Here is a 17614-nt window from a genome sequence, read left to right on the forward strand (position 1 = left end):
CTATTGTCTGACTACAATTTGTCAGATTAGCCAGCGTCATGAATTTTGGTGACACACAAACAGCTGTTGGGCTGGGTTCACACTTGTTCAATGCGGGAACCCTGCGTTTCCACTGCGGGTTCCTGCATCGCACCCGACTCGCACGCCAGTTCACACTGACATATGCGAACTGCTGGGGAGTGTCATACAATGTTAGCGACACCGCCATTTCAGCTCACATGTCGCACTGTAAACTGTCAGTTTGGACATGCATCGGATTGCATAGATGTAAACACCCATGCGATCTGATTCTGGTGTGGACCAAAAAAGGTGCTGTGTGAGTTTAATCCAAATGCGATACAATTTCAGCCATACTATCTGTATGGCTGAAATCGCATCACATGGACATCACATGCGATTTATTTATTTTTATTTTTTTTTTTTTTTTTTTTTTTTGCACCACGCAGCAATGTGAACCAGCCCTGAGCCTAGGTTTACACAAATTTGAAACCTAGGCCCATCAGAATGCAGTTCACATGCACAAAAGCCTGCTTTTCATTTAGGCTCCGTTTCCACTTGTCCTACAAGTTGTGACTGCAACGTTGCATGACATGTCGTACCCAATGATTTCCAATGAGAACCATTCATATTTGTGCGACTTCAAGTCCATAGCGACTTTAAAGTAGTCCCTGCACTACTTTGGTCCCATTTTGATGTGAATTGAGGTCCATAGACATCCAGAATACATAGGCATTGCTTCAAGTCGCTGCAAATTAGTGGCAAAAAATTGAAGCAGAATCGTGCGACTTTCGGGCTAACGCACCCTGAAAGTTGCACGATTCTGCCGCAATTTTGATATGACTTAAAGCAATGCCTGTGTATTCATCAAAGTGGGACCAAAGTAGTGCAGGGACTACTTTGAAGTCGCTGTGACTTTAAGTTGCACAGATATGAATGGTTCTCATTGGAAATCACGGGGTACGGACTTGTCATGCAATCTTGCAGTCCCAAGTCGCAGGACAAGTCGCACACGTGTGAAAGGGCCTCAGGCTTTCTGTACTACCTTATCACTGCTGCAACCTGATCATTGATTTAGTGTATTGTTCTACTGGTGGGGACTCATGATTCTTTGAGTGTACTGTGTTCTAACAACTCGTATGATTCTTTGACTCGATGTACTGTGTACATCTGACTCAAGAACTGGATACAAACTTAAAACGGTTCTGAGTGTCAGTGTGCTGTGAGCCGGTTGATTGGTTGCAGGGAGGGGCGGAGCTCTCACTCTAGGATCATATTACCAGGCCTGCCTTGCTATGCTAGTATGGAGTCCATAGTGAACTGTTTCAAACGAATCAGTCCAGTTAGATGAATCAATTCATCCAGTTCACTGAAAAGAATGGATTCAAAAGAACGATTTGTTCATGAACTGGACATCACTATCTTGTATGTTATTTTTATTTTTTTTATACCACTGTATAAAAAATGGTCATGGTTGTAGGAATTAAAAAAAAAATATCCAGGGGGCATAGAAATCTCAGGACCAGAACGCAGAAAAATATTACTATAAAGCAGGATAAAATGTATTTGTGTTCTAAAAATGAGACGGCTCTCTCATTTAGTTATATAGCTACTAAATTAGACACATGTCCCAGAAGGGATTCTTGTCCCTCTTAACATGCATATCTCCTTTAGGATAAGCCAACTAAATAATAAAGGGTTAAATAATTAATCTGAATGAGGATATCTTCTTATCCTGACTCTGTCCTCTGTCTTTAAAGCAGTCTGTAGTGTACTACTGCTAGCTGATCTTTGATGTAGTGTAGTGTTCTACTGGTGGTGACTCATGGTTCTTTCAGTGTACTGTGTTCTAAAAACATATGATTATTTAACTCAGTAACTTGTATGATTCTTTAACTCGGTGTACTGTGTACTCCTGGCTCTTGTGTTAACCACTTCAGCCCCGGACCAATTGTCAGCCTAAGGACCAGAGGTCTTTTTACAATTTCACACTGCACTGCTTTAACTGGTAATTGCGTGGTCATGCAATGTTGTACCCAGACGAAATTTGCGTCCTTTTCTTCCTACAAATAGAGCTTTCTTTTGATGGTATTTGCTTGCCTCTGCGATATTTATTTTTTTACGATATAAAAGGAAAGACTGAAATAAAAAAAAAAAAGATTTTCTACTTTTTATTTGAAAATTTTAGTCATACATTTAGGCCAAAATGTATTCAGCCACATGTCTTTAGTAAAAAAAAAAAAAAATGTCAAGCGTATATTTATTGGTTTGCGCAAAAGTTATAGTGTCTACAAACTAGTGTACATTTTCTGGAATTTACAAAGCTTTTAATTTATGACTGCCTATCTCATTTCTTGAGGTGCTAAAATGGCAGAGCAGTACAACCCCCCCCCCCCCCATGACCCCATTTTGGAAAGTAGACACCCCAAGGAAATTGCTGGGCATGTTGAGCCCATAGAATATTTTTTTTTGTCCCAAGTGAATGAATGACACAAAAAAAAGTTTACAAAAAGTTGTCTCTAAATGACATATTGCTCACACATGCCATAGTTATATGTGGAATTGCACCCCAAATATATTCTGCTGCTTCTCCTGAGGACAGGGATACCATATATGTGGGACTTTCTGGGAGTCTAGCCGTGTACGGGACCCCAAAAACCAATTACTGCCTTCAGGATTTCTAAAGGTGCAAATTTTTGATTTCACTCCTCACTACCTATCAGTTTCGAAGGCCATAAAATGCCAAAATAGCACAAAACTCCCCCAAATGACCCCATTTTGGAAAGTAGACACTCCAAGCTATTTACTGAGAGGCATGTTGAGTCCATGAAATATTTTATATTTTGCCACAAGTTGCAGGAATATTACAATATTTTTTATTTATTTTTTTTTGCACAAAGTTGTCACTAAATGATATATTGCTCACACATGCTATGGGCATAAGTGAAATTACACCCCAAAATAAATTCTGCTGCTTCTCCCGAGTATGGGGATAACACATGTGGGACTTTGGGAGCCTAGCCACGTACGGGACCCCGAAAACCAAGCACTGCCTTCAGGATTTAAATATAAAACTCTACCAAAAAAAACTGTTAGCGATTGCAGGGATCAGGCCTGACACTGCGAACGCTGCAGTTATGTGTTTAGTGTTTTGTAAGTGACAGTGATCGATCGATACTGCACTTGGGTGGGCCTGAGCGGAGGGGCAAAATGCAGGTGCTAGCAGGTATCTGGGCTGATCCTGCTAACAATGCGTTATTTTTTTTATTTATTTTTTTGGAACCCTAAACTGCTGGGGACGATAGTATGGATCCAAGCAGATATTGATCTGTTCAGATTCTATAACGCTACGGGAGGTTTATGTTTTGCGCATGGGTGTTAGCGGTACTGGCACTAACCTAGCACTGCCTGGGGCGACGCAGACCCTGACCCTAAAACCTAATTGATATCACCCGCCGGGTGATCAGGGGGTTAGACCTTTATTGGGTAATAAAGGGTGGGTGCCCTGATGCTATAAAAAGCAAACTAACTAACCAGCGTCACCAGTGGCACTTATACGGTGATTGCTGGTGAAAGGGTTAACTAGGGGCAATCAGGGGGTTAAAACCATTATTGGGTAGTATATGGTGGTACGTACCGCTATAAAAACCTGGCGGTGAACCTAAAAAAAAAAAAAAAAACTAGCTACCTAGCAGCACCAGTGACACTAATGCAGCGATCAGAAAAAGGATTGCTTAGTGACACTGGCAAAAGGGGGTGAAAGGGCTAACTCTAGGGGCAATCAGGGTTAAAACCTTTATGGGGGGGGGTTTGTGTACCTACATGTCAGTGTAGTGTTTGGTGCACTTACTTTCTGTGTTCTCCTCGCAGTCCGGTCAAAAAGACTGCCCCGAGGAGAATGACATCACTTCCTCCCTGCCTGTGTTTACAATACACAGCGGGGGGAAGCTTCTCTGCCTGTGGCCAATCATGGCTCTCCTCGCTGCCGGCGCTATGATTGGCTAAGCATGCGGGGTCACAGTGCATGCTTGGCCAATCATGAGCCAGCAATGCACTGCAAGGGCTCAGTGCATTGTGGGCCGTGAGCGCCACACGAGTTTGGCGCGAACGACCCATAACGTTCGGAATTCGACTCTAACACGAAGCTCCTCCCTATTTGTTTCTCTTCTTCTCTCTCAATCTTTACAGATGAGGATACACTACACCATCAGCCCCTGAAGAAGAGGTTTTACCTTCTAATAACCTTGAAACGTGTCTGGCCTTTTTGTGTCCTAGTATTTATTCAGGATCTATAAGTGTGCTGTTGATCCCTATTGTGTCTGTATACATCATTGTATTCCTTTGTACATCATTCAGCAATAAATGTGCATCCATTTGTTCTGTTTTTTCATGTTATAGTTTTTTCAAATAAATTTTATATTTTGATACATTTTGGAGACTATTGCCTTTTTAAAAGTCCCACAAGAGGAAAAAAAAAATCTGTCTATTACATAGTTTATTAGGGATGTGGGCATATGGTCTCCGTCCATTTCATTTTTTGGCACCTCTAACATATAGTCTTATTCTGGGAGGGCATCCATGGACGTCCTACCAGAATCTTGCTCCCGCGTGCACCCAGGAACATCCATGACCGCTGGGTCCCGAGAACCCGGCGCATCACGGATCACGGGTAAACGGCTGCTGATCGCCGCTGTTTACCACGTGATCGCTCTGTCAAATGACAGAGCGATCACTTGTAAACAAACCGGCATCACGCCATGACGCCGGTTCTTCCCTCCCCTCACTGTACCGATCAGTACAGTGAGAGATGGCAGCACCGCTGTGGGCTGGATGTGAAGCGCCCACAGAGCTGATCAGTGACAATACTGACAGTACTCTGCAATAAATTTAAAAGGAACCTTTTTTTTTATTATTTATTTTATTTTTTTTACCCAATTTTCAGTCATAGCGCAAAATAACAGCCGTGAATAAAATGCCACCAAAAAGCTCTAATTGTGTGAAAAATGGACAAAAATTTCATTTGCTTAGTGTTGCATGACTGAGTAATTGTCATTCAAAGTGTGAGGGCACCGAAAGCTGAAAATTTGGTCTGGTAAGGAAGGGGGTTTAAGTGCCCAGTCGTCAGTTGGTTATTTGAAAAATATAAAAAAAATTCTCTCGAACTGCACTGTTAACTATCTCTAGTAAAGGATATAGTTTGTTTACTTTGGCTGGTCTTAAAGGGGTTGTAAAGGTAAATGGGTTTTTTTTTCACCTTAATGCATTCTATGCATTAAGGTGAAAAAACATCTGACACTGCCTGTGCCCCCAGCCTCCCCGTTTTTTACTTGACTCACCCCTCGAAAATCCCGCGCTCGCCTCCGCCGTCCTTTTCACCGTTCAGCCTGGCTGCTGATTGGCTGGAGTGGATGGATGGAAAGCAGCGCAGCCATTGGCTCGTGCTGCTGTCAATCACATCCACTGACTCGGGGGGGCGGGGCCGCATGATACAGCGAGCCGCTATAGCCGGCGGCTGTATCGCGGGAGCGCGCCCGCAGGTGCTTCTCACCATGCGAGGGAGCTCGCATGAACGTGAGAAGCACCTGCGGGTGTTAGCAGAGACAGCCGCCGAGGGACCCTAGAAGAGCAGGTTCGGGGCCACTCTGTGCAAAACGAGCTGCACAGTGGAGGTAAGTATAACGTTTGTTGTTAAAAAAATAAAAATAAAAAAATTCACTTTACAATCCCTTTAAAGTGGTTGTATACTCACTTTTTTAACTTTTACCTACAGGAAAGCCTATAATAAGGCTTACCTGTAGGTAAAATCTCCTAAACCTGTACGGTTTAGGAGATATTCCCCTCGGTATGCGCCGCTGACTGCAGCGGCGCATGCACACAAGGGGATTCTCGGCCTGAAAATCCGGCAGTGGCCGGCCGGAATGAAATCTCCCACGCGCATGCGCGGGAGTGACGATATCGCGGCTCCGGCCACTCACAGCGCCGAAACCGCGATACCCAGAAGAAACGCAGAGGGAGCATGTCGGCTCCCTCAGCGTGGATCGGGCCATAATGAGCTAGTATGCGGTGCATACTAGCTCCTTATGCCTTTTGCTTTGCAGGTGTTAAAAAAATAAAATAAATTGCAGGTTTACTACCGCTTTAAGTCTCTCAAAGGGGTGCATGTACAATGTATCAAAAGAATAGTGCTTGGGGACTAAGTTAGAGGCAGATACAATATATAGGTCTAAAACAGAGTGCTATCCAGAGGAAGTTAATGTGTCATTGCTGTAAATTTTATCTAGTGGATATGATATTATAACTGCTTTTTCCTCATGGATATGTTTTGCTTTTTAGACAACATGCAAAAGTCTTGTGGTATGACCGAGCAAGGTATGTCTTCTTGGAATTCTGTGTAGAAAACAGTCGAGATGTCAAGGTGGAAATTGAAAGCAATAAAGTTATTTTCAGGTAAGTACTAGTATGCTAATAAATCAAGGGGAGTAATTCTTCTAGTGGAGTTGTGTGTGTGCATTTAAGCCAATAAATGTATATATTTACTTCATAAACAGAGCAACATTACATTACAGTGTAAAGGGATACCACATGGAGGTATCCAGCAAGGATGACCAGAGAAATCAGGCGGAAGGAAGTTCAATTGTTTATTAAGGCAAATACAATTCCAACATCAGTAAACCATAAACAATATAAAGTGATATATAAACATGAAAGTGCAGCAACCCAAATAACAACTTAACTGACTCTGTCCTGACCTTGCCCTGCTCATGTGTGTTCCCTCCATTTATACAGAGACAGGAAACAAGGGGGGCAGGGTACAGGGAGCTGGTCTCAGGATCAGGTGCAGGGACACGGCTCACAGGAAGAAAACTGAAGCACTGAACTTCAGTCGGAGTTATATACGTTCCAGCAGCCCATGTTAGGTACAGCCTTATTACTCTGACTTGCAAGCTTCTGAGTGATGCCCTCCTGGTGGCCACCAAAACTGTGCCCTTCAACTCTGGGAACAGTGCCACCAACAGGTGACCCAGGTAATGACACAAGTCCTGACAGTTCTGGACTATCAGGCCTTGGCGCAATACCTGGTACCGAAGACTAGCTGGGCAGCGGGCATCTGAGGCAGGCTGGACAACAGGCAGAGGAGAATCGGAGGCAAGCTGGGCATCAAGTAGAGCAACATCAGAGCACAGCTGGTCAACAGGCAGGCATTAACCTGCCTCCTGATGCTCCTTTGCCTGTTGTCCAGCTTTGCTCTGTTTCCCTAGCTGATGCCCAGCTTGCCACTAGTACTTCTCTGCCTGATAACTGGCACTATCAGGCTGAGCATCAGAAAAAGACCAGCCAAGCTGGGCATCAGATGGCAGGTAACTAGAGACAGGCTTGGCAGAAGATGGCAGAGCAGTAGGCTGAACCCAATCTGCAAACTTCTAGGCAGGGTGAACCCCATCAGCATGCAGCATGGATTAAGACTGGACCGTCATTAGTAGCTAGCATGCCATCAGGCTGGGCAATGGTCAGGAGGATCATCAAGGTCAGGTTGATTATCCAGCAAAGAGTCAATGGAGCCAAAACTGGACAGTGGACAGAGAACCAGTAACCCCAGCCTGGATAGCAGGTGACATAATATCAAATCTAATAATAATGTGTAATCACACTTGCTTCCACAATCCACCAGACCGGCGAATTCCGAACGTTATGGGCCGTTCGCGCCAAACTCGTGTGGCGCTCACGGCCCACAATGCACTGCGATGTCGCAGTGCATTGCTGGCTCATAATTGGCCAAGCATGCACTGTGACCCCGCATGCTTGGCCAATCACAGCGCCGGCAGCGAGGAGAGCCATGATTGGCCACAGGCAGCATGCCTGTGGCCAATCATAGCTCAGGCTGTGTAGTACACGCCCCACACTATATAAGGCCGCCAGTGCGGCGGCCTTGTGTAGTGTGTTGGCGTCTGAAGCAGTTAGTGGGTGTTCTGTGTACCTTCAACACAGTATACATCGATCGTTATCGGCCGATTTATTTATTTATTTATTTATTTATTTTTTTCGATCTTGCTCTTCTGTAGTGGTTATCTGCGTGCCCTGACTGCAGTATAAACCGCTATATTCACCTAATATAGCTAACGATATATCTATCTTTTATAATGGAGCTTTCAGTCAGTGTTAGGAGCTTGTGCGTGCTCTGAACCAAGTATACACCGCTATATCCACCTACATAGCTCTTCTCTTTTTGAGCCATCTGCAGGAGTTATTGGAAGTTGTGTGTGTGTGTGTGTGCCTCCAGCACAGCACAGTATACATCTGTATTTAGCCTATATTGCTGGTGTTCTATAATAAAGGCATCTGCAGGAGTTGGTGGGTGTTCTGTGCCACCAGCACAATATACACTACCCAATTGCTGTTTTACCCAACTCCCTTCAGGCCATTACCATGTCTGGAAGGCCAGCAAGGAGAGGCAGACAGGCGCGAGCCGATAAAAGAGGGCAAGCAGGCTCTGTGTCTAGAGACAACAGTGCTGGTCGTGGACGCGGTGCATCGTCATCATCAGCACGTGGCCATGGGACACGCTTGTCCTTCTTTTCGGCAGCTGGACATGTTGAGCTGCAACATGCCAACGACTTGGTAGAGTGGATGACCAAGCCCTCTTCATCCTCTTCATCCTCTCACCCAGTCTCAGGGTACTAGCAAAGCAGCTGCCAACACATCGTCTTCCCTCCTCTCAATGTCATCATCAGTGAATCCTTCCCTAGACCCACCATGTCCTCCTGAGGAGTCTCCTGAACTCTTTGAGCACAGTGTTGGGTACATGCTCCAGGAGGATGCCCAGTGTTTTGTAGGCTCTGATGATGATACTCAGCTAGAGGAAGGCAGTAGTGTGAATGCAGAGAGAGGGGATGCTCAAGAAGGACAGCAATCTAGCAGTCATGTTCCACAAGCTACAGCATACTGCCAGGTTTGCTCCAGCGATGAAGAGGGAGGGGATGATGAGGGCACTGACTCCACGTGGGTGCCTGGTAGGAGAGAGGAGGAGGAGGCACATGTCCAACGAGGCAGGATGCCCTCTGGGGGCCAGCTTATTCTAAAAGTTCTTTGGTGTGGGCCTTTTTTCAGACGAGTGCATCAGATCGCACCAATGCTATTTGTAACATATGTCTCAAGCCTATCTCGCGTGGCCAAAACATCAGCTGCTTGGGCACCACATGCTTGACCAAACATATGTTGACCTGCCATGCAGCTCGTTGGCAAGCGTACCTCAAAGACCCACACCAAAGAACAAAGCGGACCTCTCCTTGCTCCTCATCAGCTGGCATCTCCAACCCCACTAGACCTTCAGTCCTCTCTGAAACCTGCTCTGAGAAGAATGAAGGTGTAGAATTAGGTGTGTCACAGCCAAGTGCTTCCGGGCACTCTGCTAGCAGTACACCCACATCCGATTATAGTAGGCAAATGTCCCTGCCCCAGCTGTTGCACCGGCAAAAGAAGTTCACTCCCAGCCATCCACATGCCCAGCGGTTGAATGCTAGCTTGGCTAAATTGCTAGCACTTCAACTGCTGCCTTTTCAGTTGGTAGACTTGGCCCCCTTCCGTGACTTTGTACAATGTGTGCGGTTCCTCAGTGGCAGGTCCCCAAACGCCACTTTTTCTCACGGAAGGCGATTCCGGCTCTCTACCGGCATGTGGAAGGCAATGTCCTTGCCTTGCTGGACAGGGCGGTCAGTGGTAAGGTGCATATTACCGCTGACTCGTGGTCCAGCAGGCATGGACAGGGACGTTGCCTGTCTTTCACAGCCCATTGGGTCACTCTTCTGGCAGCTGGGAAGGATGCAGGACAAGGTGCAGTAGTGTTGGAGGTTGTTCCGCCACCACACCTCCAAAATGCTACTATTGGTTGTGACACACCTCTCTCCTCCACCCCCTCTTCTTCTTCCTCCATGGCCTCTTCCAGTGCTCTGTCCTCAGAACCAGCGGTGCTCCGTAGGCGTTCCAGGGGGTACGCAGGCAAAACTCTGCCATGTCGTGCTTGCGCTGGTTTGTTTGGGGGACAGGAGCCACACTAGGGCGGATGTTTTGTCAGCTCTGCAGGGGCAGGCCGAGAGGTGGTTGACGCCACACCAGCTTAAGCCAGGAATGGTGGTTTGCGACAATGGCACCAACCTCCTTTCAGCCCTCCGACAGGGACAACTGACCCATGTGCCCTGTGTAGCTCACGTCCTTAACCTGGTGGTGCAGCGGTTCTTGAGCAGGTACCCGGGCTTACAGGATGTCCTGGATCAGGCCAGGAATGTCTGTGTGCATTTCCGCCGATCATTTAATGCCTGTGCTCGCCTGGCTGAGCTCCAAAAGGAGTTGAACCTGCCTAAGAACCGCCTTATATGTGACATACCCACCAGGTGGAACTCAACGTTGGCCATGCTGCAGCGGCTACACACGCAGCAGAGGGCCATCAATGAGTACCTGTGCGACTACGGCACCAGGACAGGGTCAGGGAGCTCGGGTTTTTTTTTTTTTTTCCTCACCACACCAGTGGGGCATGATGAGGGATGCATCCACTGTCCTGTCACTGTTTGAGGAGGCCACAAGGATGGTGAGCAGTGACAGTGCATGCATCAGTGACACTGTACCTCTTGTCCACCTCTTGGAGCATACGCTGCGTGGAATAATGGACAGGGCACTTGAGGCAGAACAGAGGCAGGAAGAGGAGGACTTCCTTGCCTCTCAAGGCCCCCTTTATCCAGACAGTGTTCCTGCTGTGCCACCCATCACACAGGAAGAGGAGGAGGAAGAGGAGGAGGAGGATGATTGTGTCAGCATGGAGGTGGAGGCTGGCACTTGGCATCAGCAGCAATCTTGTAGGGATGATTTACAGTCCCAAGAAACCCGTGGACTTGTACGTGGCTGGGAGGAGGTAGCTGCGGATCATGTTGTCCTTAGTGACCCAGAGGACTCCGGACCGAATGCCTCAGCTAACCTACGCTGCATGGCCTCCCTGATCCTGCAAAGCCTGCAGAAGGATCCTCGTATTCTTCGGGTTTCAAGGAGAGCGACCATTACTGGCTGGCCACTCTCCTTGATCCGCGGTACAAGGGTAAGGTTGCCGACCTTATCTTGCCATCGCAGAGGGAGCAGAGGATGAGACATCTCCGGGAAACCTTGCAGAAAGGTCTGTACAACGCGTTCCCAGAGACTGGGAGGTTACAAACTCCTGGTCCTGGACAACGTGTTGCTGAGGCATCGGTCAGAAGGAGCGGTGGAGAAGGTGGCCGTCTGACTGATGCTTTCAGACAATTTTTTAGTCCGCAGCCCCAAGGTATGATCGGTTCCAGTAACCATCGCCAGCGTCTGATTTACATGGTGCAGGAATACCTAGGGGCAAGGTCAGACTTGGACACCTTTCCCACCGAAAATCCTCTGGCTTACTGGGTCTTGAGGATGGATCACTGGCCAGAGATTGCACAGTATGCAATTGAGCTACTGGCCTGTCCTGCATCCAGCGTTCTTTCGGAACGCACCTTCGGTGCTGCTGGTGGCTTTGTTACCGATCACAGGGTGCGCCTGTCCACCGAATCAGTTGATCGACTGACCTTCATCAAGATGAATCAGTCTTGGATAACCCACAGCTACCAAGCATCTGAAGCTGATGTAACCGAATAATTTTTTTTGAAATATCACATCCCTTCAAGACTACCTATGCTGATGCTGAGTGACTGTTCTGTTATGTTGATTGTCTATCCTCTTCCTCCTCCGCTGATATGTTGGAAGAACATTTCTGGTTCTGGGTGATGCCATCAGCCCAATTTTTCTGCCCCTGTTTAACAGGGGCATTTAATTACAATTTTTGATGCAATGCTTTGCAGCAGGGCTAATTCCTGCAATAAAACTAGAGTATATGGGAGAGGTTGCAGTGTCGTGGCACCAGATGGGATCTCCCATCCTGGGTGGGTGTCATATGACGTCCTCTGATTCCGGCCATCTAGGGGGCATGCGTGCGCCGCGGGTGGCTCACGCATGCACCCACGGCATCCCTCGGGACCCGGTGCATGTGCCCGGCAGCCGCATTGTCTGCTGGGCACCCGCAATTGAGCGGGAACACAGCAGGACCGTGGATCTGTGTATGTAAACACACAGATCCACGTCCTGTCAGCGGAGACCGATGGTGTGTTCCCAGTACAGAGTAACATCGATCGGTCTCCTCCCCTTGTGAGTGCCCTCCCCCCACAGTTAGAATTAGAGATGGCCTTGCAGTTCGCCTGGCGGTCAGTTCGTGGCGAATTTTGGTCGTTCGCGATTCACCAAACAGGCGGACTTCTGGCGCTGTTCGCGCGGCGGACATATGCATTCACATTGTGAAGAACTTTGACCCATGATGACACATCCATCATGGGGTACAGGACAGCCAATTGAGACATTTCTGCACATGGACAATTGGACATACCCCCACCTTATAAATATACCTGATCTGGCGGCCATTTTACATTCTGTCTTTTGTGAGTGTAGGGACAGGACGCTGTGTGGAGCAGGGACAATCAGTTTAATCACTCGCTATTACTATTCGGTCCACAAAGGTCCTTTTAAGGACTGGTATAGGTGTACATTATATAGGGTTTTACACGTATAATATACTTTCTTGCAAATATAGAAGGCATATTCTAGTGCACTGCACTGCTGTGCTGCACTGCTGCTGACCGATTCTGTAGCTGTCGTATCTCAGTGTAGGGAGGGACAGTTTGGTGTTTGGAGCAAGGACAGTCTGCAATTCACTAGCTACTAGCTAACTACTATTAGGTCCACAAAAGTCCTTTTAAGGACTGGTATAGGTGTACTATTTGGTGTGCAGTGTATATAGGGGTGTAATACACGTATAAAATACTTGAAAATATAGAAAGCATAGTATAGTGCATTTCCACTGTGCAGCATTGTGACTGCTGAGCGGTTCTGCAGTGATGCTACAAAGAGTGACAAACGCAATAAAAAAAAGTATAACTGGTGTGATAGACCAGTGGCCCCCCCAAAACGACAGATTGAAGCGGGGTGTTATATTCCTCCTTCCACATACATACTGCACTTCTCTAGAGACTTTTGTCACAGGGAAATTTAAAAAATGACAGGCAGAGGAAGAGACAGGCCCTTCCCCAGGGCTGGTAGGGGTGGGGCAGGAGCAACAGGCTTGAGCCAAAGTGGGAAATTGCAGAAGGTGCGTTCAATTACATGAAAGGACGCACCAGACTTGGTTGAGTGACTCACTCAGCCTTACTCTGCTGCACCCTCCTCATCCTCTCGATCTGCACCCTCTTCTTCATTCTCTGCTGTGTGCACCCTCAAAGACACTACCACCACCATATATCCTCCGCTTGAGTCACAGGAATTATTTTCTGATCCAACACAAGACGTTGCCGATGCGCAGCCACTCTTGGCATTGGATCAGGAAGAGGCGGTAGCAACAACCGCCACTCAGCAGTCTGACGGCGGTACCCAGATCAGCCCAAGGAGGAAGTTGGTCCCCGGTGTTGCTGCCTACTCCGAGATCTCTAATTATAGCGGTGGGGAAGGTGACGTCAATGATGACGTGTCTAGTGATGTCACGTGGGTGCCCACAAGAGAGGAAGAGGAGGGGAGTTCAGAGGGAGATATGGAACAGCAGATGGGGAGGAGAAGCAGGCGGAACTTAGATTGCACAGGAGGGACAAAGCAGACTGCTAATGTATCAGGAGCGAGGCATCAACCATGTACGGTAACATCTGGCACTCCCAGGACGCCAGCACATGGCTCTGCAGTGTGGGCTTTTTTTAACGTGTCCGCTGCTGACAATAGTGTTGCCATCTGCAATCTTTGCAGCCAACGCATAAGTTGCGCTAAGCCCAACACTCACCTAGGGATGACCGCCTTAAGAAGGCACATGAGCTGCCAACACTGAGCCCAGTGGGAACAACGGAACCCACAAAGCCACACTCCAGGCTCTCACCGTCCAGCCTCGTCTTCTACTTCTCCTCCTTCTCCTCTCTCCTCACAATTGTCCTCCACTCCACCTTCCATCAAGCCATCCTCACGTTTTTCTGGAAAAAGGCAGGCTTCCGTGGGCCAAATGTTTGAGCGTAACAAAATGATGACGCCGGATAACCCTCTTGCCCAACGGTTGACGGCTGGCTTGTCAGAACTGATAGCCCGCCAACTACTGCCATATAAACTGGTGGACTCGGAGGCCTTTGGAAAATTTGTGGCCACTGGAACACCACAATGGAAGGTCCCAGGAAGGAAGTATTTCTCACAGAAGGGCATCCCAGAGCTATATGGCCATGTTCAGCGGCAAGTGAATGTATCTCTGGCACACAGTGTTGGTGTCAAGATACATTTGACCAGACACGTGGTCTTCCAAACACAGGCAGGGAAGGTATATCACTTTTGCTGCCCACTGGGTGAACCTTCTGATGGCCATCAAGCATGTAACCTGTGGCACCCGTGTAGATTTGGTTTTACTGCCACAGATTGCATGCGGGCCTGCCTCTTCTCCTCCTCCTTCTCCATCCTCCTCGGCTGACTCCTCCTTTTCCACTGCTAGCATCTCTTCCGCTGCACCGCCCTAGCTCCCCAGAACCTATTCGACATGCCAGGTGAGACGTTGCCATGCTGCGCTGCGTCTGTTGTGCCTGGAAGCCATGAGCCACACTGGCCCTGCACTCCTTTCAGCTTTGCGTTCACAGGCAGATCAGTGGCTAACACTGCTCAATTTGACAGTTGGTAAAGTGGTGTGTGACAAAGGTGTCAATCTGCTTAGCGCATTGAAACAGGGCAAAATTACGCATGTGCTATGCATGGCACACGTCTTAAACTTGGTCGTGCAGCGATTCGTTGTCAAATACCCTGGGGTCCAGGACATCTTGCGGCAGGCAAGGAAAATCTCAGCCCATTTCAGAAGATCTTACACGGCCATGGCTTGCCTTGCTGACATTCAATGGCGACACAATCTGCCGGTCAGATGTCTTATTTGGGATTGCCCAACGTGATGGAACTCAACCTTCTATATGCTTGATAGGCTGCTCCAGCAGAAACGTGCAGTTAACGACTACCTGTACAAACTCTGTGGCAGAACAGGTTCTGGGGAGCTGGGGGTTTTTTTTTCACCGTGCCAGTGGCTGCTCATGCGCGACGCATGCAGACTTCTGCGGCCATTTGATGAGATCACCAAACTGGTCAGTCGCAGCCATGGCGCCATCAGTAACATCGTACCTTATGCCTTCTTTATGGAGCGTGCATTGCGTCGTGTCATTGATCAAGCCGTAGAGGAGCAGGAGCAGGAAGATGAGGAAGTCGCAATGCTGGATGAATTCCCGGGGGGGGGCTACTCTCTGAGACAAGTCAACACAAGGAGTCTGAAGAGGAGTCGGAGCATGCTTTAAACCTTTCTGGGATCCCTGTTGTGTGTGTGTGTGTGTGGATGGGGAGAGAACGAGGAGGACGACATTATCCTGGATGAGCAGGAGCCAGGCCACCACACTGCTTCCAGTTTAGTGCAAATGGGGGGGGCCTTCATGCTCCAGTGTTTTAATAGGGACTCCCGTATAAAAATCATAAGGGTCAAGGACCAGTACTGGGTGGCAACGTACTTGGACCCCCGGTACAAACACAAAATGGTGGAAATGTTACCACCATCAGAGAGTGCTGTCAGAATGGAGCACTTCCAGGCCTTGCTTCGAGAAATGCTGCATTCTGCTTTTGTGTGCGCTGGCAGAGGAGGAATTCCCAGAGCGAGTTGGGGGTACCAATCCAACAGCACCTGCAAGAAGAGGGCGGTTTGAAGATGTGTTGGTGACTTCTGATATGAGGTCATTCTTTCAGCCTACCCATCGACGGGTCTCATCCGGATCCAGCATTAGACCGACAGGTGTCCGACTACATTGGGTTAACGGCCGATGTGGACGCTCTGAGGAGTGATGAACCCCTGGACTACTGGGTGGGCAGGTTTGACCTTTGGGCAGAGCTTGCCCAATTTGCAATGGAACTGTTGGCTTGCCCCTCGTCCAGTGTCCTGTCCGAAAGGACGTTCAGCGCAGCAGGGGGGATCGTGACCGTTAAGTGCACTCACCTAGCTCATGACAGTGTTGACTACCTGACATTTCTAAAAATGAATGAGGCATGGATCTCTGAGGAATTCAACACATGTGACCAGTAGACCATGTATATGAATAACTCTATAAACGATTTATTTAATCGAGCACACAGACCTTTTTTCTACCTCTTGGCTCACTTCCTTGTACAAAAAATCACACTGTACTATATGCCCGTAGCCTCCTGTTTTGAGAGGTTGAGCGATGTCATATTTTTGGGTCCTGCAGCGAGTTGCTGGTATCAGTGCTGCTGTCAGTACTCTCTCTCGGTGCTGGTGTGGTGTCGGTGCTCTCTATCGCAGTACTGGTGTCGGTGCACTCTATATCTCGGTGCTGGTTTCAGACAGTGAGGGAGATAGCAGCGGAGAAGCCAATCAGCAGGCAGTGCCAGCACCATGGCTGAGGATCAGCACTGGACTGGCACCTCCGGACCACCGCAGTGAAGCCCTGCATAGGTGGGGGTAAGGGCCCGGGCAGAGGGAGGGGCTCAAGCACAGGTTGGGACACTGGCACAGGACTGCGCTGCCCTGACTGTGGCACTGATCATCTCCTGCACCCCCTTCATAGCCTGCCCTGACCTTGCCTCTCCTCCATTGCCTTCGTGCACACCTGAATTGTCAAAATTTCACAGATAAAAAAAGAATGCTTGTCGTTGTCGATCCCAGATTCACTTAATACTTTTGTTATGTGAGTGTCCATGTTGTGGGATTATGTGTGCACAGCTAATAAGCATTTTGTAGCTGAAAATATGACCTGTAGGTTTTTAAGGTTCGTCTGCCATTAGTCAATGGGGTCCACCGCAAACTTTTGGCCGCGTTCGCGAAACGTCCCGTCGGAAGTTCGTCCATCACTTATTACTATAAAAAAAAAAAAAATGAATAAAAATGCCATAAAACTATCCCCTATTTTGTAAACGCTATAACTTTTACGCCAACCAATCAATAGCATATTGCGATCTTACCAAAAATGTTTAAGAAGGCGTATCGGCCTAAACTGAGGAAAATATATATATATATATATATATATATATATATATATATATATATATATATATATATATATATTAGCAAAAAGTAAAAAAAAAATTATTTTTTTCAAAATTGTTGCGGGGAGGGGGGGGGTTTTGCACAAAAAATAAAAACTGCAGAGGTGATCAAATACCACCAAAAGAAAGCGCTATTTGTGGGGGAAAAAAAATACATAAATTTTGTTTGAGACACGTCGCACGACCGCACAATTGTTTAAAGCGTTGCAGTGTCGAATCGCAAAAAGTTCTCTGGTCTTAATTCAGCAAAATGGTCTGGGGCTTAAGTGGTTAAAGGTCATGAGGATATTGCCTTTGGGCGCAGTGTACTGCAGGCTGCAGTATGAGTCCTCTGGCCTCCTTTTTTTTTTTTTGTTGTCTCTCCCTCCCTTCAGTTGCCATTGCTATTTGACATCCCACATAGTAACTACTATGGCTCTGTGTCCCCTGGTGTAGATCAAAGAAAAGGATTTTACAGGTAAGCTGTTTTAAAAATCCT

General features: G+C 47.6%; 1 protein-coding gene across 2 annotated transcripts in view; it reads left to right on the forward strand.

Moving 5' to 3' along the window:
* PTGES3L (prostaglandin E synthase 3 like) overlaps positions 1-17614 on the forward strand; it is a 250805-nt gene that overhangs the window by 18703 nt on the left and 214488 nt on the right. For both annotated transcript variants that reach the window (XM_077459447.1, XM_077459448.1), the window contains exon 2: positions 6331-6444. In XM_077459447.1, coding sequence (XP_077315573.1) covers positions 6331-6444 — 114 coding nt within the window. The remainder of the gene's footprint in view (positions 1-6330; positions 6445-17614) is intronic.

The sequence above is a fragment of the Lithobates pipiens genome, unplaced genomic scaffold (genome assembly GCF_037356315.1).
Source record: "Lithobates pipiens isolate NorthernLeopardFrog02 unplaced genomic scaffold, aLitPip1_a1.2 Scaffold_28, whole genome shotgun sequence".
NCBI classification, from domain to species: Eukaryota; Metazoa; Chordata; class Amphibia; order Anura; family Ranidae; genus Lithobates; species Lithobates pipiens.